This window comes from Oncorhynchus gorbuscha, unplaced genomic scaffold, assembly GCF_021184085.1.
Source record: "Oncorhynchus gorbuscha isolate QuinsamMale2020 ecotype Even-year unplaced genomic scaffold, OgorEven_v1.0 Un_scaffold_1024, whole genome shotgun sequence".
Lineage (NCBI taxonomy): Eukaryota > Metazoa > Chordata > Actinopteri > Salmoniformes > Salmonidae > Oncorhynchus > Oncorhynchus gorbuscha.
The window spans coordinates 62619-85589 of record NW_025745935.1 but is presented as its reverse complement, the minus strand read 5'-3'; the positions used below and the strand labels follow the sequence as shown (position 1 = coordinate 85589).

The window sequence follows — 22971 nt, the reverse complement described above, 5'->3', positions numbered from 1 at the left end:
AACCAATCTTAAATGACCCCTAACCCCCTAACCCGCCTTAAATGACCCCTAACCCCCTAACCAACCTTAAATGACCCCTAACTCTCTAACCAACCTTAAATGACCCCCTAACCAACCTTAAATGACCCCTAACCAACCTTAAATGACCCCTAACTCTCTAACCAACCTTAAATGACCCCTAACCCACCTTAAATGACCCCTAACCCCCTAACCCACTTTAAATGACCCCTAACCCCCTAACCAACCTTAAATGACCCCTAACTCTCTAACCAACCTTAAATGACCCCCTAACCAACCTTAAATGACCCCTAAACCTCTAACCAACCCTAAATGACCCCCTAACCAACCTTAAATGACCCCTAACCCACCTTAAATGACCCCTAGCCCCCTAACCCACCTTAAATGACCCCCTAACCCCCAATCAACCTTAAATTACCCCCTAACCAACCTTAAATGACCCCTAACCCCCTAACCCACCTTAAATGACCCCTAGCCCCCTAACCCACCTTAAATGACCCCCTAACCCCCAATCAACCTTAATCAACCTTAAATGACCCCTAACTAACCTTAAACCCCCAACCAACTGTAAATTACCCCTAACCCACCTTCAATGACCCCTAACCCCATAACCACCCTTAAATGACCCCTAACCACCCTTAAATGACCCCTAACCACCCTTAAATGACCCCTAACCACCCTTAAATGACCCCTAACCACCCTTAAATGACCCCATAACCACCCTTAAATGACCCCTAACCACCCTTAAATGACCCCATAACCACCCTTAAATGACCACTAACCACCCTTAAATGACCCCTAACCACCCTTAAATGACCCCATAACCACCCTTAAATGACCCCTAACCACCCTTAAATGACCCCATAACCACCCTTAAATGACCACTAACCACCCTTAAATGACCCCTAACCACCCTTAAATGACCCCTAACCACCCTTAAATGACCCCATAACCACCCTTAAATGACCACTAACCACCCTTAAATGACCACTAACCACCCTTAAATGACCACTAACCACCCTTAAATGACCACTAACCAACCTAGTAATAATGTTATATTATTACTATTTTAATCCAGTTCTCATTGTTGCCTAAAATACAAACACAGTGCCTCATTATCTCCAGATCCAATACATTTCAGACACTTCCCCATGGCAGGCACAGTAAAGTAACAGCGCCTCTTCAACCGTAGGAGGCTGAAGAAATTTGAATTGGCACCTAAAACCCTCACATACTTTTACAGATGCACAATTGAGAGCATCATGTCGGGCTGTATCACCGCCTGGTAAGGCAACTGCACCGCCCACAACCGCAGGGCTCTCCAGAGGGTGGTGCGGTTTGCCAAACGCATCACCGGGGGCAAACTACCTGCCCTCCAGGACACCTACAGCACCCAATGTCACAGGAAGGCCAACAACCATCTGTGGGAGAAAAGGGGAGGGATAGAGGGAGGAAGGAAAGAGGGATGGAGGAAGGGAGGAAAGGGGAGGGGAGGGAAGGAGGGAGAAAAGGAGGAAAAAAGAGGGATGATGGAGGAAGGAGGAAAGGGTAGGAAGAGAGGGAGGAAAGGGTAGGAAGAGAGGGAGGAAAGGGTAGGGAGGGATGGATGGAGGAAGAGAGGGAGGAAAGGGTAGGGAGGGATGGATGGAGGAAGGGAGGGAGGAAAGGGGAGGGAGGGAGTGAGGAAAGTGGAGGGAGGGAGTGAGGAAAGGGGAGGGATGTAGGAAGGAAAGGAGGAAGGAAAGGAGGGATGGATGGAGGAAGGGAGGGAGGAAAGGGGAGGGAGGGAATGAGGAAAGGGGAGGGATGGAGGAAGGAAGGGAGAGAGGAAAGGAGGGAGGGAATGAGAGAGAGGGGAGGCAGACGAAGCAGAACACTGGACAGGCACCACGAGACAGGTCTTCAGGCACATTATTGTTTTTCTTTCATCCCGCCCATCTTAGTTTTGCTACAATATCTCTGAGCCCAGATCACCACGGAAACCACACAACCTGGATCACCATGGAAACCACACAGCTTCACACTGGAAGACATCTTAATTCAAGATACATAATAATGATTTGAAAATGTGGAGAGGTTTCATGGTTTAATGTGTCTCCTGTATCCTCTCGGTACATAGGATCAGTGGAACGTTGGGACCAGGTAGGACCAGTGGGTGGAGTTAGAATGAGCAGGTAGAACCAGGGGGCAGTTATGACCAGGGGAGTTAGCATGTCGAAGGCGTCTCGATCAGCAGGGTATTATGTTCATTATGTTTATCTGACTGCGATGTTATTCAGCAGTCTGTCCTCCGGGGCAGAAGTGTGGTGCTCTAGCTCTCTGGTTCCTCCAGGTGTCTGGGCAGGCATGGTTGCTGGTGGACTGTGCCCCAGGATACCCCTAGGGAAGGGGACAGGCTACGGAGGCCCACCCCACCTAGAGGCATCATGGAGGGGGACAGACTGCGCAGGCCAACCCCACCCAGAGGCACCAAGCTGGGGGACAGGCTGCGGAGGCCAACCCCTGATCTGAAGCTGAGCTCCGGGGCGGGCAACAGGGGCTTCAGGATGCTGACCAGGCAGAAGGCTGAGCCACTCTTAGGGATGAAGTTCACCTTGTTACGGTCCGGACACAGGAAGGGAGGAATCTCCTGGAGGGGTCTGGGACTGTAACACACACACATTGTCATTCAACACTAATATATGACACCGATTATTTATGGTATTTACTTAGCAGAGTGCCCTTTTCCTATACAAGAGGAGTAATACCAGTTTGGCCACAAAAGGCTGTACCTGTTCTGAGTTATCTTCTACTATGGTGGGCTTGGTGGGCTCGCGCTAGTTTTAACGTTCTGAGTTGGTTTCTACTATGGTGGGCTCGCGCTAGTTTTAACGTTCTGAGTTGGTTTCTACTATGTTGGGCTCGCGCTAGTTTTAACGTTCTGAGTTAGTTTCTACTATGGTGGGCTCGGTGGGCTCGCGCTAGTTTTAATGATCTGAGTTAGCTAGTTTTAATGTTCTGAGTTAGTTTCTACTATGGTGGGCTCGCGCTAGTTTTAATGTTCTGAGTTAGCTTCTACTATGGTGGGCTCGAGCTAGTTTTAATGTTCTGAGTTAGTTTCTACCAAGGTGGGCTCGAGCTAGTTTTAATGTTCTGAGTTAGCTTCTACTATGGTGGGCTCGGTGGGCTCGCGCTAGTTTTAATGTTCTGAGTTAGCTTCTACTATGGTGGGCTCGCGCTAGTTTTAATGTTCTGAGTTAGCTTCTACTATGGTGGGCTCGGTGGGCTCGCGCTAGTTTTAATGTTCTGAGTTAGCTTCTACTATGGTGGGCTCGCGCTAGTTTTAATGTTCTGAGTTAGCTTCTACTATGGTGGGCTCGGTGGGCTCACGCTAGTTTTAATGTTCTGAGTTAGCTTCTACTATGGTGGGCTTGGTGGGCTCACGCTAGTTTTAATGTTCTGAGTTAGCTTCTACTATGGTGGGCTTGGTGGGCTCACACTAGTTTTAATGTTCTGAGTTAGCTTCTACTATGGTGGGCTCACGCTAGTTTTAATGTTCTGAGTTAGTTTCTACTGTGGTGGGCTTGGTGGGCTCACGCTAGTTTTAATGTTCTGAGTTAGTTTCTACTATGGTGGGCTTGGTGGGCTCACGCTAGTTTTAATGTTCTGAGTTAGTTTCTACGATGGTGGGCTTGGTGGGCTCACGCTAGTTTTAATGTTCTGAGTTAGTTTCTACGATGGTGGGCTTGGTGGGCTCACGCTAGTTTTAATGTTCTGAGTTAGTTTCTACTATGGTGGGCTTGGTGGGCTCACGCTAGTTTTAATGTTCTGAGTTAGCTTCTACTATGGTGGGCTCGGTGGGCTCACGCTAGTTTTAATGTTCTGAGTTAGTTTCTACTATGGTGGGCTCACGCTAGTTTTAATGTTCTGAGTTAGCTTCTACTATGGTGGGCTTGGTGGGCTCACGCTAGTTTTAATGTTCTGAGTTAGCTTCTACGATGGTGGGCTCACGCTAGTTTTAATGTTCTGAGTTAGCTTCTACTATGGTGGGCTCACGCTAGTTTTAATGTTCTGAGTTAGCTTCTACTATGGTGGGCTCGAGCTAGTTTTAATGTTCTGAGTTAGCTTCTACTATGGTGGGCTTGGTGGGCTCACGCTAGTTTTAATGTTCTGACCCTCCAAGGGGTTAGGGTTGGGGCTAACCCTCCAAGGGGTTAGGGTTGTGGCTAACCCTCCAAGGGGTTGGGGTTAACCCTCCAAGGGGTTAGGGTTAACCCTCCAAGGGGTTAGGGTTGGGGTTAACCCTCCAAGGGGTTAGGGTTGGGGCTAACCCTCCAAGGGGTTGGGGTTGTGGCTAACCCTCCAAGGGGTTAGGGTTGGGGCTAACCCTCCAAGGGGTTGGGGATAACCCTCCAAGGGGTTAGGGTTGGGGCTAACCCTCCAAGGGGTTAGGGTTGGGGTTAACCCTCCAAGGGGTTAGGGTTGGGGCTAACCCTCCAAGGGGTTAGGGTTGGGGCTAACCCTCCAAGGGGTTAGGGTTGGGGTTAACCCTCCAGGGGGTTAGGGTTGGGGCTAACCCTCCAAGGGCTTAGGGTTGGGGTTAACCCTCCAAGGGGTTGGGGTTAACCCTCCAAGGGGTTAGGGTTGGGGTTAACCCTCCAAGGGGTTAGATTTGGGGCTAACCCTCCAAGGGGTTAGGGTTGGGGCTAACCCTACAAGGGGTTAGGGTTAACCCTCCAAGGGGTTAGGGTTGGGGTTAACCCTCCAAGGGGTTAGGGTTAACCCTCCAAGGGGTTAGGGTTGGGGCTAACCCTACAAGGGGTTAGGGTTAACCCTCCAAGGGGTTAGGGTTGGGGTTAACCCTCCAAGGGGTTAGGGTTAACCCTCCAAGGGGTTAGGATTGGGGCTAACCCTCCAAGGGGTTGGGGTTAACCCTCCAAGGGGTTGGGGTTGTGGCTAACCCTCCAAGGGGTTAGGGTTAACCCTCCAAGGGGTTAGGGTTGGGGTTAACCCTCCAAGGGGTTAGGGTTAACCCTCCAAGGGGTTAGGGTTGGGGCTAACCCTACAAGGGGTTAGGGTTGGGGTTAACCCTCCAAGGGGTTAGGGTTAACCCTCCAAGGGGTTAGGATTGGGGCTAACCCTCCAAGGGGTTGGGGTTAACCCTCCAAGGGGTTGGGGTTGTGGCTAACCCTCCAAGGGGTTAGGGTTAACCCTCCAAGGGGTTAGGGTTGGGGCTAACCCTCCAAGGGGTTAGGGTTAACCCTCCAAGGGGTTAGGGTTAACCCTCCAAGGGGTTAGGGTTAACCCTCCAAGGGGTTAGGGTTAACCCTCCAAGGGGTTAGGGTTGGGGCTAACCCTCCAAGGGGTTGGGGTTAACCCTCCAAGGGGTTGGGGTTAACCCTCCAAGGGGTTAGGGTTAACCCTCCAAGGGGTTAGGGTTGGGGCTAACCCTCCAAGGGGTTAGGGTTAACCCTCCAAGGGGTTAGGGTTGGGGTTAACCCTCCAAGGGGTTAGGGTTGGGGTTAACCCTCCAAGGGTTAGGGTTGGGGTTAACCCTCCAAAGGGTTAGGGCTGGGGTTAACCCTCCAATGGGTTAGCGTTAACCCTCCAAGGGGTTAGGGTTAGGGTTAACCCTCCAAGGGGTTAGGGTTGGGGTTAACCCTCCAAGGGGTTAGGGTTGGGGTTAACCCTCCAAGGGGTTAGGGTTGGGGCTAACCCTCCAAGGTGTTAGGGTTAACCCTCCAAGGGGTTAGGATTGGGGTTAACCCTCCAAGGGGTTAGGATTGGGGTTAACCCTCCAAGGGGTTAGGGTTGGGGTTAACCCTCCAAGGGGTTAATGGTTAACCCTCCAAGGGGTTAGGGTTGGGGCTAACCCTCCAAGGGGTTTGGGTTGGGGTTAACCCTCCAAGGGGTTAGGGTTGGGGCTAACCCTCCAAGGGGTTAGGGTTGGGGCTAACCCTCCAAGGGGTTAGGGTTAACCCTCCAAGGGGTTAGGATTAACCCTCCAAGGGGTTAGGGTTGGGGTTAACCCTCCAAGGGGTTAGGGTTGGGGTTAACCCTCCAAGGGGTTAGGGTTGGGGTTAACCCTCCAAAGGGTTAGGGCTGGGGTTAACCCTCCAATGGGTTAGCGTTAACCCTCCAAGGGGTTAGGGTTAGGGTTAACCCTCCAAGGGGTTAGGGCTGGGGTTAACCCTCCAATGGGTTAGGGTTAACCCTCCAAGGGGTTAGGGTTGGGGTTAACCCTCCAAGGGGTTAGGGCTGGGGTTAACCCTTCAATGGGTTACGGTTGGGGCTCACACTCCAAGGGGTTAGGGTTAACTCTCCAAGGGGTTAGGGTTAACCCTCCAATGGGGTAGGGTTGTGGTTAACCCTCCAAGGGGTTAGGGTTGGGGTTAACCCTCCAAGGGGTTAGGGTTGGGGTTAACCCTCGAAGGAGTTAGGGTTGGGGTTAACCCTCGAAGGAGTTAGGGTTGGGGTTAACCCTCCAAGGTGTTAGGGTTGAGTGTTGCAGTCATTTCAGTTGCTGTAGTAGCTGCCGTGTATAGTGTTGAGTTGTCTGCATACATAGAAACTCTGTCTTTACTCAAAGTCAGTGGCATGTCGTTAGTAAAAAAATAAAAAGCAAGGGGCCTAAACAGCTACCCTGGGGAATTCCTGATTCTAAAGCCATAACTGATTCTAAAGCCATAACACATGTTTTTCCAGCAGCAGACTGTTCAATAATGTCAAAAGCTGCACTAAAATCTAACAAGACAGTCCCCACAACCATTTTATTATCAACTTCTCTCAGCCAATCCTCAGTCATTTGTGTAAGTGCTATGCTTGTAAGTGCTTGTTGACATTTAGGGTCAGGGTTTAGGGTGTACTCTCACAGCCCTCAGGACCTTTAGGGTCAGGGGTTAGGGTTAGAGGTTAAGGTGTACTCTCACAGCCCTCAGGACGTTTAGGGTCAGGGGTTAGGGGTTAAGGTGTACTCTCACAGCCCTCAGGACGTTTAGGGTCAGGGGTGAGAGGTTAAGGTGTACTCTCACAGCCCTAAGGACGTATAGGATCAGGGGTTAGAGGTTAAGGTGTACTCTCACAGCCCTCAGGACGTTTAGGGTCAGGGGTTAGGGTTAGAGGTTAAGGTTAGGCTGTACTCACAGTGACTCCTCAAAGACCTTGACCTTCTCACAGCCCTCCGGCGGCTCCCTCTTGAACATGTAGCTGTTGTTGGGCTTCGGAGACGCTGCATACTTCGGGAGAGGTGAGCAGGGACCCAGTTCTGAGGGACAGACAGACAAACGGACAGAGAGAGAGCGAGAGAGCAGGTCAGTCACAATATTCAGGGTGAGGGGGGGACAAAGCTATGGAAATGTGTGTGTGTGTACCTTTCTCCTCTGCGGGGTAGGGGCTGCCTCCTCCCATATCGTTGAGGATGGTGAGGTAGGAGGGAGAGATGGAGTCGGGCCGGCTGCTGCTGTTGCTATGCTTACCGCCACCGAGGCCCCCTCCTGAGGGGGTCTGTGTGTCAATGCTTCGGGTGGAGCTGCTGCGCTGGGAGGGGAGGGGTGGGGGGGCGCGGTGCCCGTCTGGGACATCTTGGGGCTGAACCCAAAGCACACATAAATAACAACAGTTGATTTGTGTGTGTGTGTGTGTGTGTGTGTGTGTGTGTGTGTGTGTGTGTGTGTGTGTGTGTGTGTGTGTGTGTGTGTGTGTGTGTGTGTGTGTGTGTGTGTGTGTGTGTGTGTGTGTGTGTGTGTGTGTTAACAAGAACAAGGACTCACAATAATAACCTCATCTCGTAGTTGTGGTGTGTCACGGATGATGATGCGTTCTATCTCCTGGTTGAGACCCTCCACACTGTTCCTGAAGCGAGGCGCCGTCGACTTGGGGACGGGGATCAGGATGGTCTTATTGGGCATCTGGGCCTTACATACAGACAGGGGAAAGGTTAGTGGTAGAGTTAGGGTTAACCCTTAGAGATGGGGGTTAGGGTTAAACCTTACGGATGGGGTTAGGGTTAACCCTTAGGGATGGGGGTTAGGGTTAACCCTTAGGGATGGGGGTTAGGGTTAACCCTTAGAGATGGGGGTTAGGGTTAACCCTTAGGGATGGGGTTAGGGTTAACCCTTAGGGATGGGGTTAGGGTTAACCCTTAGGGATGGGGTTAGGGTTAACCCTTAGGGATGGGGGTTAGGGTTAACCCTTAGGGATGGGGTTAGGGTTAACCCTTAGGGATGGGGTTAGGGTTAACCCTTAGGGATGGGGGTTAGGGTTAACCCTTAGGGATGGGGTTAGGGTTAACCCTTAGAGATGGGGTTAGGGTTAACCCTTAGGGATGGGGGTTAGGGTTAACCCTTAGGGATGGGGTTAGGGTTAACCCTTAGGGATGGGGGTTAGGGTTAACCCCTAGGGATGGGGTTAGGGTTAACCCTTAGGGATGGGGGTTAGGGTTAACCCTTAGGAATGGGGTTAGGGTTAACCCTTAGGGATGGGGGTTAGGGTTAACCCTTAGAGATGGGGTTAGGGTTAACCCTTAGGGATGGGGTTAGGGTTAACCCTTAGAGATGGGGGTTAGGGTTAACCTCTAGAGATGGGGTTTAGGGTTAACCCTTAGGGATGGGGTTAGGGTTAACCCTTAGAGATGGGGGTTAGGGTTAACCCTTAGGGATGGGGTTAGGGTTAACCCTTAGGGATGGGGTTAGGGTTAACCCTTAGGGATGTGGTTAGGGTTAACCCTTAGGGATGGGGTTAGGGTTAACCCTTAGGGATGGGGTTAGGGTTAACCCTTAGAGATGGGGGTTAGGGTTAACCTCTAGAGATGGGGTTTAGGGTTAACCCTTAGGGATGGGGTTAGGGTTAACCCTTAGAGATGGGGGTTAGGGTTAACCCTTAGAGATGGGGGTTAGGGTTAACCCTTAGAGATGGGGGTAGGGTTAACCCTTAGTGATGGGGGTAGGGTTAACCCTTAGAGATGGGGGTAGGGTTAACCCTTAGAGATGGGGGTAGGGTTAACCCTTAGTGATGGGGGTAAGGTTAACCCTTAGTGATGGGGTTAGGGTTAAACCTTAGCGACGGGGTTAGGGTTAGGGTACTCTGTAACTAAAGGTTAGGGTACTCTCTGTAACTAAAGTATAGGGTACTCTCTGTAACTAAAGGTTAGGGTACTCTCTGTAACTAAAGTATAGGGTACTCTCTGTAACTAAAGGTTAGGGTACTCTGTAACTAAAGGTTAGGGAACTCTCTGTAACTAAAGGTTAGGGTACTCTGTAACTAAAGGTTAGGGTACTCTGTAACTAAAGGTTAGGGTACTCTCTCTAACTAAAGGTTAGGGTACTCTCTGTAACTAAAGGTTAGGGTACTCTCTGTAACTAAAGTATAGGGTACTCTCTGTAACCTAAGGTTAGGGTTACGGTACTCTCTGGAACTAAAGGTTAGGGTACTCTCTGTAACTAAAGGTTAGGGTACTCTCTGTAACTAAAGGTTAGGGTACTCTCTGTCACTAAAGGTTAGGGTACTCTCTGTAACTAAAGGTTAGGGTACTCTCTGTAACTAAAGGTTAGGGTACTCTCTGTAACTAAAGTATAGGGTACTCTCTGTAACTAAAGGTTAGGGTACTCTGTAACTAAAGGTTAGGGAACTCTCTGTAACTAAAGGTTAGGGTACTCTCTATAACTAAAGGTTAGGGTACTCTCTGTAACTAAAGGTTAGGGTACTCTCTGTAATGGTGCTCAGGTTACCTGTGACTGGATGATGGCAGCATGACTCCCATTGAAGGGGGACCTGCGGTCCTTGTCCCTGCGGTGACGACTGCTGCGCTTACTGCGCTGGAGTTGCTGTCGCAATTTAGCAATCTGGAGGAGAGAAGAGTTACTGGGTTAGGGGGTGTATTGGTAGGATGTTGTTGTCTTTACCACTAAGACGTGGGTAGTTGTCACTGTGGAGTGTCACTATGTGGAGTGCCACTGTGTGGAGTGTCACTATGTGGAGTGCCACTGTGTGGAGTGTCACTATGTGGAGTGTCACTATGTGGAGTGTCACTGTGTGGAGTGTCACTATGTGGAGTGTCACTGTGTGGAGTGTCACTGTGTGGAGTGTCACTATGTTGTCACTATGTTGTCACTATGTGGAGTGTCACTATGTTGTCACTATGTGGAGTGTCACTATGTGGAGTGTCACTATTTGGAGTGTCACTGTGTGGAGTGTCACTATGTTGTCACTATGTTGTCACTATGTGGAGTGTCACTATGTTGTCACTATGTGGAGTGTCACTATGTGGAGTGTCACTATGTGGAGTGTCACTATGTGGAGTGTCACTATGTTGTCACTATGTGGAGAGTCACTATGTTGTCACTATGTGGAGTGTCACTATGTGGAGTGTCACTATGTGGAGTGTCACTATGTTGTCACTATGTGGAGTGTCACTATGTGGAGTGTCACTATGTGGAGAGTCACTATGTGGAGAGTCACTATGTGGAGAGTCACTATGTTGTCACTATGTGGAGTGTCACTATGTGGAGTGTCACTATGTTGTCACTATGTGGAGTGTCACTATGTTGTCACTATGTGGAGTGTCACTATGTTGTCACTATGTGGAGTGTCACTATGTGGAGTGTCACTATGTTGTCACTATGTGGAGTGTCACTATGTGGAGTGTCACTATGTTGTCACTATGTGGAGTGTCACTATGTTGTCACTATGTGGAGTGTCACTATGTGGAGTGTCACTATGTGGAGTGTCACTATGTGGAGTGTCACTATGTGGAGTGTCACTATGTGGAGTGTCACTATGTGGAGTGTCACTATGTTGTCACTATGTGGAGTGTCACTATGTGGAGAGTCACTATGTGGAGAGTCACTATGTGGAGTGTCACTATGTGGAGTGTCACTATGTGGAGTGTCACTATGTGGAGTGTCACTATGTGGAGTGTCACTATGTGGAGTGTCACTATGTGGAGTGTCACTATGTGGAGTGTCACTATGTTGTCACTATGTGGAGTGTCACTATGTGGAGAGTCACTATGTGGAGAGTCACTATGTGGAGAGTCACTATGTGGAGTGTCACTATGTGGAGTGTCACTATGTGGAGTGTCACTATGTTGTCACTATGTGGAGTGTCACTATGTTGTCACTATGTGGAGTGTCACTATGTTGTCACTATGTGGAGTGTCATTATGTTGTCATTATGTTGTCATTATGTTGTTATTATGTTGTCACTATGTTGTTATTATGTTGTCACTATGTTGTCACTATGTTGTCACTATGTTGTCATTATGTTGTCATTATGTTGTCATTATGTTGTCATTATGTTGTCATTATGTTGTCATTATGTTGTCATTATGTTGTTATTATGTTGTCATTATGTTGTCATTATGTTGTCATTATGTTGTCATTATGTTGTCATTATGTTGTCACTATGTTGTCAGTATCTAAAGGCAGAGACTGAACAGTGTGACTAACCTCTTTGAGCTGGTCGGTGCTCCCGCAGGAGGCCGATCTTTTGTGGCTCCCCCGCCTCCTCTCATCCGCCCAGGCCCTGGGGGTCTGACACCACAGAGAGAGGTGAGATACATGAATACACACACACACACACACACACACACACACACACACACACACACACACACACACACACACACACACACACACACACACACACACACACACACACACACACACACACCCTGGGGGTCTGACACCACAGAGAGAGGTGAGATACATGAATACACACACACACACACACACACACACACACACACACACACACACACACACACACACACACACACACACACACACACACACACACACACACACACACACACACACCCTGGGGGTCTGACACCACAGAGAGAGGTGAGATACACACACACACACACACACACACACACACACACACACACACACACACACACACACACACACACACACACACACACACACACACACACACACACACACACACACACACACACACACACCCTGGGGGTCTGACACCACAGAGATAGGTGAGATACATGAATACAAACACACACACACACACACACACACACACACACACACACACACACACACACACACACACACACACACACACACACACACACACACACACACACACACACACACACTCTGGGGATCTGACACCACAGAGAGAGGTGAGATACATGACATACACACACACACACACACACACACACACACACACACACACACACACACACACACACACACACACACACACACACACACACACACACACACACACACACACACACACACACACACACACACACACACACCCTGGGGGTCTGACACCACAGAGAGAGGTGAGATACATGAATAGACACACACACACACACACACACACACACACACACACACACACACACACACACACACACACACACACACACACACACACACACACACACACACACACACACACACACACACACACACACCTGAGTGGCCTTGTCCCTCATGCAGGGAGTGTGGTGGGCGTGGCTTCCGTCCTGAGGCCGGGGACCAAGAAGGTAAGAGCCAAGGAGCGTGCCCAGTAGGGGCCACAGCTGGGAGGAGCCAGAGGAAGTGGGAGGAGCTGAATCAGCTGCTCTCTGCAGAAAGACAGGAAGAGAAGAAGAGAGGGGAAAATAAGAAATATGTTTCATTCTAGACGACACACAACTAATCTTCTCCTTTCCCCCTTCTGACAACCAGGTGGCGAATCGCATCTCTGCATGTCTGGCAGACATATCAGTGTGGATGACAGATCACCACCTCAAGCTGAACCTCGGCAAGACGGAGCTGCTCTTCCTCCCGGGGAAGGACTGCCCGTTCCATGATCTCGCCATCACGGTTGACAACTCCATTGTGTCCTCCTCCCAGAGCGCTAAGAACCTTGGTGTGATCCTGGACAACACCCTGTCGTTCTCAACCAACATCAAGGCGGTGGCCCGTTCCTGTAGGTTCATGCTCTACAACATCCGCAGAGTACGACCCTGCCTCACACAGGAAGCGGCGCAGGTCCTAATCCAGGCACTTGTCATCTCCCGTCTGGATTACTGCAACTCGCTGTTGGCTGGGCTCCCTGCCTGTGCCATTAAACCCCTTCAACTCATCCAGAACGCCGCAGCCCGTCTGGTGTTCAACCTTCCCAAGTTCTCTCACGTCACCCCGCTCCTCCGTTCTCTCCACTGGCTTCCAGTTGAAGCTCGCATCCGCTACAAGACCATGGTGCTTGCCTACGGAGCTGTGAGGGGAACGGCACCTCAGTACCTCCAGGCTCTGATCAGGCCCTACACCCAAACAAGGGCACTGCGTTCATCCACCTCTGGCCTGCTCGCCTCCCTACCACTGAGGAAGTACAGCTCCCGCTCAGCCCAGTCAAAACTGTTCGCTGCTCTGGCCCCCCAATGGTGGAACAAACTCCCTCACGACGCCAGGACAGCGGAGTCAATCACCACCTTCCGGAGACACCTGAAACCCCACGTCTTTAAGGAATACCTAGGATAGGATAAGTATTCCCTCTCCCCCCCCCCTTTAAGATTTAGATGCACTATTGTAAAGTAACTGTTCCACTGGATGTGATAAGGTGAATGCACCAATTTGTAAGTCGCTCTGGATAAGAGCGTCTGCTAAATGACTTAAATGTAAATGTATAGCAAGAGTTGTTTGTAAACAGACCATCCAACCCATATCAACCCTAACCCATCATACAGACCATCCACCCATATCAACCCTAACCCATCATACAGACCATCCAACCCATATCAACCCTAACCCATCATACAGACCATCCAACCCATATCAACCCTAACCCATCATACAGACCATCCAACCATATCAACCCTAATCCATCATACAGACCATCCAACCCATATCAACCCTAACCCATCATACAGACCATCCAACCCATATCAACCCTAACCCATCATACAGACCATCCAACCCATATCAACCCTAACCCATCATACAGACCATCCAACCCATATCAACCCTAACCCATCATACAGACCATCCAACCCAGCCATATCAACCCTAACCCATCATACAGACCATCCAACCCATATCAACCCTAACCCATCATACAGACCATCCACCCATATCAACCCTAACCCATCATACAGACCATCCAACCCATATCAACCCTAACCCATAACCCATCAACCCACCCATATCACAGACCATCCAACCCCTAACCCATCATACAGACCATCCAACCCATAACCCCCATCATACAGACCATCCAACCCATATCAACCCTAACCCATCATACAGACCATCCAACCCATATCAACCCTAACCCATCATACAGACCATCAACCCCCATATCACCATCCAACCCATAACCCAACCCATCATACAGACCATCCAACCCATATCAACCCTAACCCATCATACAGACCATCCAACCCATATCAACCCTAACCCATCATACAGACCATCCAACCCATATCAACCCTAACCCATCATACAGACCATCCAACCCACCCATATCAACCCTAACCCATCATACAGACCATCCAACCCATATCAACCCTAACCCATCATACAGACCATCCAACCCAGCCATATCAACCCTAACCCATCATACAGACCATCCAGACCATCACAACCCTAACCCATCATACAGACCATATCAACCCTAACCCATCATACAGACCATCCAACCCATATCAACCCTAACCCATCATACAGACCATCCAACCATATCAACCCTAACCCATCATACAGACCATCCAACCCAGCCATATCAACCCTAACCCATCATACAGACCATCCAACCCATATCAACCCTAACCCATCATACAGACCATCCAACCCATATCAACCCTAACCCATCATACAGACCATCCAACCCATATCAACCCTAACCCATCATACAGACCATCCACCCATATCAACCCTAACCCATCATACAGACCATCCAACCCATATCAACCCTAACCCATCATACAGACCATCCAACCCATATCAACCCTAACCCATCATACAGACCATCCAACCATATCAACCCTATATCAACCCATAACCCATCATCATACAGACCATCCAACCCATATCAACCCTAACCCATCATACAGACCATCCACCCATATCAACCCTAACCCATTATACAGACCATCCAACCCAGCCATATCAACCCTAACCCATCATACAGACCATCCAACCCATATCATCCCTAACCCATCATACAGACCATCCAACCCATATCAACCCCCATCAACCCATCATAACAGACCATCCAACCCATATCAACCCATATCAACCCTAACCCATCATACAGACCATCCAACCAACCCTAACCCATCAACCCATAACCCATCAACCCTAACCCATCATACAGACCATCCAACCCATATCAACCCTAACCCATCATACAGACCATCCAACCCAGCCATATCAACCCTAACCCATCATACAGACCATCCAACCCATATCAACCCTAACCCATCATACAGACCATCCAACCCATATCATCCCTAACCCATCATACAGACCATCCAACCCATATCAACCCTAACCCATCATACAGACCATCCAACCCATATCAACCCTAACCCATCATACAGACCATCCAACCCATATCAACCCTAACCCATATCAACCCTAACCCATCATACAGACCATCCAACAACCCTAACCATATCAACCATAACCCATCATACAGACCATCCAACCCAGCCATATCAACCCTAACCCATCATACAGACCATCCAACCCAACCCTAACCCATCATACAGACCATATCAACCCTAACCCATCATACAGACCATCCACCCATATCAACCCTAACCCATCATACAGACCATCCAACCCATATCAACCCTAACCCATCATACAGACCATCCAACCCATCAACCCTAACCCATCATACAGACCATCCAACCCAGCCATATCAACCCTAACCCATCATACAGACCATCCAACCCATATCAACCCTAACCCATCATACAGACCATCCAACCCATATCAACCCTAACCCATCATACAGACCATCCAACCCATATCAACCCTAACCCATCATACAGACCATCCAACCCATATCAACCCTAACCCATCATACAGACCATCCAACCCATATCAACCCTAACCCATAACCCATCATACAGACCATCCAACCCATATCAACCCTAACCCATCATACAGACCATCCAACCCATATCAACCCTAACCCATCATACAGACCATCCAACCCATATCAACCCTAACCCATCATACAGACCATCCAACCCATATCAACCCTAACCCATCATACAGACCATCCAACCCATATCAACCCTAACCCATCATACAGACCATCCATCCAACCCATATCAACCCTAACCCATCATACAGACCATCCAACCCATATCAACCCTAACCCATCATACAGACCATCCAGACCATCCAACCCATATCAACCCTAACCCATCATACAGACCATCCAACCCATATCAACCCTAACCCATCATACAGACCATCCAACCCATATCAACCCTAACCCATCATACAGACCATATCAACCCTAACCCATCATACAGACCATCCCCAACCCCATCATATCAACACCCATAACCCATCATACAGACCATCCAACCCATATCAACCCTAACCCATCATACAGACCATCCAACCCATATCAACCCTAACCCATCATACAGACCATCCAACCCATATCAACCCTAACCCATCATACAGACCATCCAACCCATATCAACCCTAACCCATCATACAGACCATCCAACCCATATCAACCCTAACCCATCATACAGACCATCCAACCCATATCAACCCTAACCCATCATACAGACCATCCAACCCATATCAACCCTAACCCATCATACAGACCATCAACCCTAACCCATCATACAGACCATCCATATCAACCCTAACCCATCATACAGACCATCAACCCTAACCCATCATACAGACCATCCAACCATATCAACCCTAACCCATCATACAGACCATCCAACCCATATCAACCCTAACCCATCATACAGACCATCCAACCCATATCAACCCTAACCCATCATACAGACCATCCAACCCACCCCTAACCCATATCAACCATCCACCCATAACCCATAATACAGACCATCCAACCCATATCAACCCTAACCCATCATACAGACCATCCAACCCATATCAACCCTAACCCATCATACAGACCATCCAACCCATATCAACCCTAACCCATCATACAGACCATCCAACCCATATCAACCCTAACCCATCATACAGACCATCCAACCATATCAACCCCCATAACCCAACCCATCACAGACCATCCAACCCATATCAACCCTAACCCATCATCAGACCATCTAACCCATCATACAGACCATCCAACCCATATCAACCCTAACCCATCATACAGACCATCCAACCCATATCAACCCTAACCCATCATACAGACCATCCAACCCATATCAACCCTAACCCATCATACAGACCATCCAACCCATATCAACCCTAACCCATCATACAGACCATCCAACCCATATCAACCCTAACCCATCATACAGACCATCCAACCCATATCAACCCTAACCCATCATACAGACCATCCAACCCATATCAACCCTAACCCATCATACAGACCATCCAACCCATATCAACCCTAACCCATCATACAGACCATCCAACCCATATCAACCCTAACCCATCATACAGACCATCCAACCCATATCAACCCTAACCCATCATACAGACCATCCAACCCAGCCATATCAACCCTAACCCATCATACAGACCATCCAACCCATATCATCCCTAACCCATCATACAGACCATCCACCCATATCAACCCTAACCCATCATACAGACCATACAACCCATATCAACCCTAACCCATCAAACAGACCATCCAACCATATCAACCCTAACCCATCATACAGACCATCCAACCCATATCAACCCTAACCCATCATACAGACCATCCAACCCAGCCATATCAACCCTAACCCATCATACAGACCATCCAACCCATATCAACCCTAACCCATCATACAGACCATCCAACCCATATCATCCCTAACCCATCATACAGACCATCCAACCCATATCAACCCTAACTCATCATACAGACCATCCAACCCATATCAACCCTAACCCATCATACAGACCATCCAACCCACCCATATCAACCCTAACCCATCATACAGACCATCCAACCCAGCCATATCAACCCTAACCCATCATACAGACCATCCAACCCAGCCATATCAACCCTAACCCATCATACAGACCATATCAACCCTAACCCATCATACAGACCATCCAACCCATATCAACCCTAACCCATCATACAGACCATCCAACCCATATCAACCCTAACCCATCATACAGACCATCCAACCCATATCAACCCTAACCCATCATACAGACCATCCAACCCAGCCATATCAACCCATATCAACCCTAACCCATCATACAGACCATCCAACCCAGCCATATCAACCCTAACCCATCATACAGACCATCCACCCATATCAACCCTAACCCATCATACAGACCATCCAACCCAGCCATATCAACCCTAACCCATCATACAGACCATCCACCCATATCAACCCTAACCCATCGTACAGACCATCCAACCCATATCAACCCTAACCCATCATACAGACCATCCAACCCATATCAACCCTAACCATCATACAGACCATCCAACCCAGCCATATCAACCCTAACCATCATACAGACCATCCAACCCATATCAACCCTAACCCATCATACAGACCATCCACCCATATCAACCCTAACCCATCATACAGACCATCCAACCCATATCAACCCTAACCCATCATACAGACCATCCAACCCATATCAACCCTAACCCATCACACAGACCATCCAACCCATATCAACCCTAACCCATCATACAGACCATCCAACCCAGCCATATCAACCCTAACCCATCATACAGACCATCCAACCCAGCCATATCAACCCTAACCCATCATACAGACCATCCAACCCATATCAACCCTAACCCATCATACAGACCATCCAACCCATATCAACCCTAACCCATCATACAGACCATCTAACCCATATCAACCCTAACCCATCATACAGACCATCCAACCCATATCAACCCTAACCCATCATACAGACCATCCACCCATATCAACCCTAACCCATCATACAGACCATCCAACCCAGTCATATCAACCCTAACCCATCATACAGACCATCCAACCCAGTCATATCAACCCTAACCCATCATACAGACCATCCAACCCATATCAACCCTAACCCATCACACAGACCATCCAACCCAGCCATATCAACCCTAACCCATCATACAGACCATTCAACCCATATCAACCCTAACCCATCATACAGACCATCCAACCCAGCCATATCAACCCTAACCCATCATACAGACCATCCACCCATATCAACCCTAACCCATCATACAGACCATCCAACCCATATCAACCCTAACCATCATACAGACCATCCAACCCATATCAACCCTAACCCATCATACAGACCATCCAACCCATATCAACCCTAACCCATCATACAGACCATCCACCCATATCAACCCTAACCCATCATACAGACCATCCAACCCATATCAACCCTAACCCATCATACAGACCATCCACCCATATCAACCCTAACCCATCATACAGACCATCCAACCCATATCAACCCTAACCCATCATACAGACCATCCAACCCATATCAACCCTAACCCATCATACAGACCATCCAACCCATATCAACCCTAACCCATCATACAGACCATCCAACCCATATCAACCCTAACCCATCATACAGACCATCCAACCCAGCCATATCAACCCTAACCCATCATACAGACCCTCTGTTCCCCTTACCCTGTCTCCTCTACCCCCTGTTCCCTCTACCCCCTGTCCCCTCTACCACCTGTCTCTTCTACCCCCCTTTACCCTGTCTCCTCTACCCCCTGTCTCCTCTACCCCCGGTCTCCTCTACCCCCGTCTCCCCTCTACCCTCTTGTCCTCTCTACCCCCAGTCCCCAGATACCCTGTCTCCTCTACCCACTGTCTCCTCAACCCCGTGTCCTCTACCCTGTCTCCTCTACCCAGTCTCCTCTATACCCTGCCCCCTCTATCCTGTCTCCTCAACCCCCTGTCTCCTCTACCCCCTCTCCCCCTGTCTCCTCTACCCCGTCTCCTCTACCCTCCTGTCTTCTCTACCCCCAGTCCCCAGATACCCTGTCTCCTCTACCCACTGTCTCCTCAACCCCGTCTCCTCTACCCCCTGTCTCCTCTACCCCCTGTCTCCTCTACCCCCTGTCCCCTCTACCCCCTGTCCCCTCTACCCCATCCCCATTACCCGGTCTCCTGCCCCCTCTATCCTGTCTCCTCTACCCCCTGTCCCCTCTACCCCCTGTCTCCTCTACCCCATCCCCATTACCCGGTCTCCTGCCCCCTCTATCCTGTCTCCTCTACCCCCTGTCCCCTCTACCCCCTGTCTCCTCTACCCCGTCCCCTCTACCCCATCCCCATTACCCGGTCTCCTGCCCCCTCTATCCTGTCTCCTCTACCCCCTGTCCCCTCTACCCCGTCTCCTCTACCCCATCTCCTCTACCCCCTGTGCCCTCTACCCTGTTTCAATTCAGAAACAAGCTGAGTCTATTGTTATTGTCATGCTGCTCAGATTAACCCTAATACAAGAGAGAGAGAGCTGGTCCAGCAGAGAAGCTATATTTGGCAGCAGAGCCCTCCCTTTCCCTCAGAACCAAGCATCACTGTTGCTATGGGACCAAGGCACTTCATACTGTATATCTGGATCCAAACACAAACCAGATGCCAACAATGTGCTCTCCCTTTTTCTCTCCCTCTCTCTCTCTCTGCAGGACCACACTCTTAAACATTGGACAACATGTTACAGTAGTCATCACTATTAAGAACACACAGCCATAATCAAGAGAAGATAAATGATAAATATATGATCAATGCCGACCGGTGCATTCATTAGCGGTAGTATTATCCGTTTGATAATCAGATCCAGTGATTGGCTCACCTGTGAAGAGGCCTTGTGATGGAGGATACGTGCCCAGCAGCGAGGCGAGAGATGAGACCTGCCGCTAACCTGGAGACGAGACAGGGGGGGATCAGGGGGAGGAACCGGGAGAGGGCGACAGCGGAGGGGAGATGTCGGAGACGGAGACGACAGACACAAACAAGCAGTAATGAACAGATGGCTCGTGGATGCGCATAGAGAGGTTGCTATGGGCGTTGCTGTAGCCTGCCTGCTGAAACGCGCGGTGTTGTTGATGATGAGGATGAGCAGTCCGTGTTGTCGTAATGGTGAAAATATATCATCCGATGAAAATATTTCAGGTAGCGAGGATCCACGTTGCAGATTAGCGCGAAGAATATCAGGGAAATAACAAATAACAGGGCTGGGGATGGAAGATCCTTTGCCTGCAGAGCGGAGAGAGACCGTCACAACGGATCCGTGCGTGGCTTTGTCGTAGCGAGTCACCACGCTGCTCGTGCTGATGCTGCAGTTGCTAGGGCGCGTGGTGCAGATGATCTCCACGAACCAAGGCGCGCGTGTGCGGACCGATGCATAGACCTACCGTATAAATAACAGTGCGGTGGTTTCCATGCGGTCTAAAACCCACCGGTCTATATGGGTTTAACAGTCAGGGAACGGATTATTTTAAATTACAGAACAAAAACAGGGCCTGAATTCAAATAGACTTTGAGGCAGTTGTCAGCAACACACAATATAACGGATATAGTCCATGAACCAGGGGTTCGGTCAGGCTCACTTAGGGAAACGATGTCTCAGTGATTTTTCTGAAGGTCTATGTGCCTAGAGTTGGAAAATGTGTGATAGCAGTGCAGCAATGGTAGTATGTATGTGATAATGCCTTGTTTTATCCCTCCATCCCATAGGGATTTATCCTAGAACAGGAACAAAACCTGTTGTTTTATCCCTCCATCCCACAGGGATTTATCCTAGAACAGGAACAAAACCTGTTGTTTTATCCCTCCATCCCACAGGGATTTATCCTAGAACAGGAACAAAACCTGTTGATTTATCCCTCCATCCCATAGGGATTTATCCTAGAACAGGAACAAAACCTGTTGTTTTATCCCATACATCTTTCCCATAGGGATTTATCCCAGAACAGGAACAAAACCTGTTGTTTTATCCCTCCATCCCATAGGGATTTATCCTAGAACAGGAACAAAACCTGTTGATTTATCCCTCCATCCCACAGGGATTTATCCTAGAACAGGAACAAAACCTGTTGATTTATCCCTCCATCCCATAGGGATTTATCCTAGAACAGGAACAAAACCTGTTGTTTTATCCCTCCATCCCATAGGGATTTATCCCAGAACAGGAACAAAACCTGTTGTTTTATCCCATACATCTTTCCCATAGGGATTTATCCCAGAACAGGAACAAAACCTGTTGTTTTATCCCTCCATCCCATAGGGATTTATCCCAGAACAGGAACAAAACCTGTTGTTTTATCCCTCCATCCCATACATCTTTCCCATAGGGATTTATCCCAGAACAGGAACAAAACCGGTTGTTTTATCCCTCCATCCCATAGGGATTTATCCTAGAACAGGAACAAAACCTGTTGTTTTATCCCTCCATCCCATAGGGATTTATCCCAGAACAGGAACAAAACCTGTTGTTTTATCCCTCCATCCCACAGGGATTTATCCTAGAACAGGAACAAAACCTGTTGTTTTATCCCTCCATCCCATAGGGATTTATCCTAGAACAGGAACAAAACCTGTTGTTTTATCCCTCCATCCCATAGGGATTTATCCCAGAACAGGAACAAAACCTGTTGTTTTATCCCTCCATCCCATAGGGATTTATCCTAGAACAGGAACAAAACCTGTTGTTTTATCCCTCCATCCCATAGGGATTTATCCTAGAACAGGAACAAAACCTGTTGTTTTATCCCTCCATCCCATAGGGATTTATCCCAGAACAGGAACAAAACCTGTTGTTTTATCCCTCC

The 22971-nt window shown here is 49.0% G+C and overlaps 1 protein-coding gene across 1 annotated transcript; it reads right to left on the bottom strand.

Annotated features, from left to right (window-relative positions):
* Nucleotides 1-1780: 1780 nt before the first annotated feature.
* fam117ba (family with sequence similarity 117 member Ba) lies at nucleotides 1781-21551 on the bottom strand (the record flags this gene model as incomplete). The annotated part of the gene is made up of 8 exons (XM_046336337.1): nucleotides 1781-2663; nucleotides 7141-7261; nucleotides 7368-7584; nucleotides 7767-7910; nucleotides 9723-9836; nucleotides 11442-11525; nucleotides 12446-12598; nucleotides 20994-21551. Coding segments are annotated over 8 exons (1725 nt in total), but the record flags the coding sequence as incomplete, so codon positions are not given.
* Nucleotides 21552-22971: the final 1420 nt, after the last annotated feature.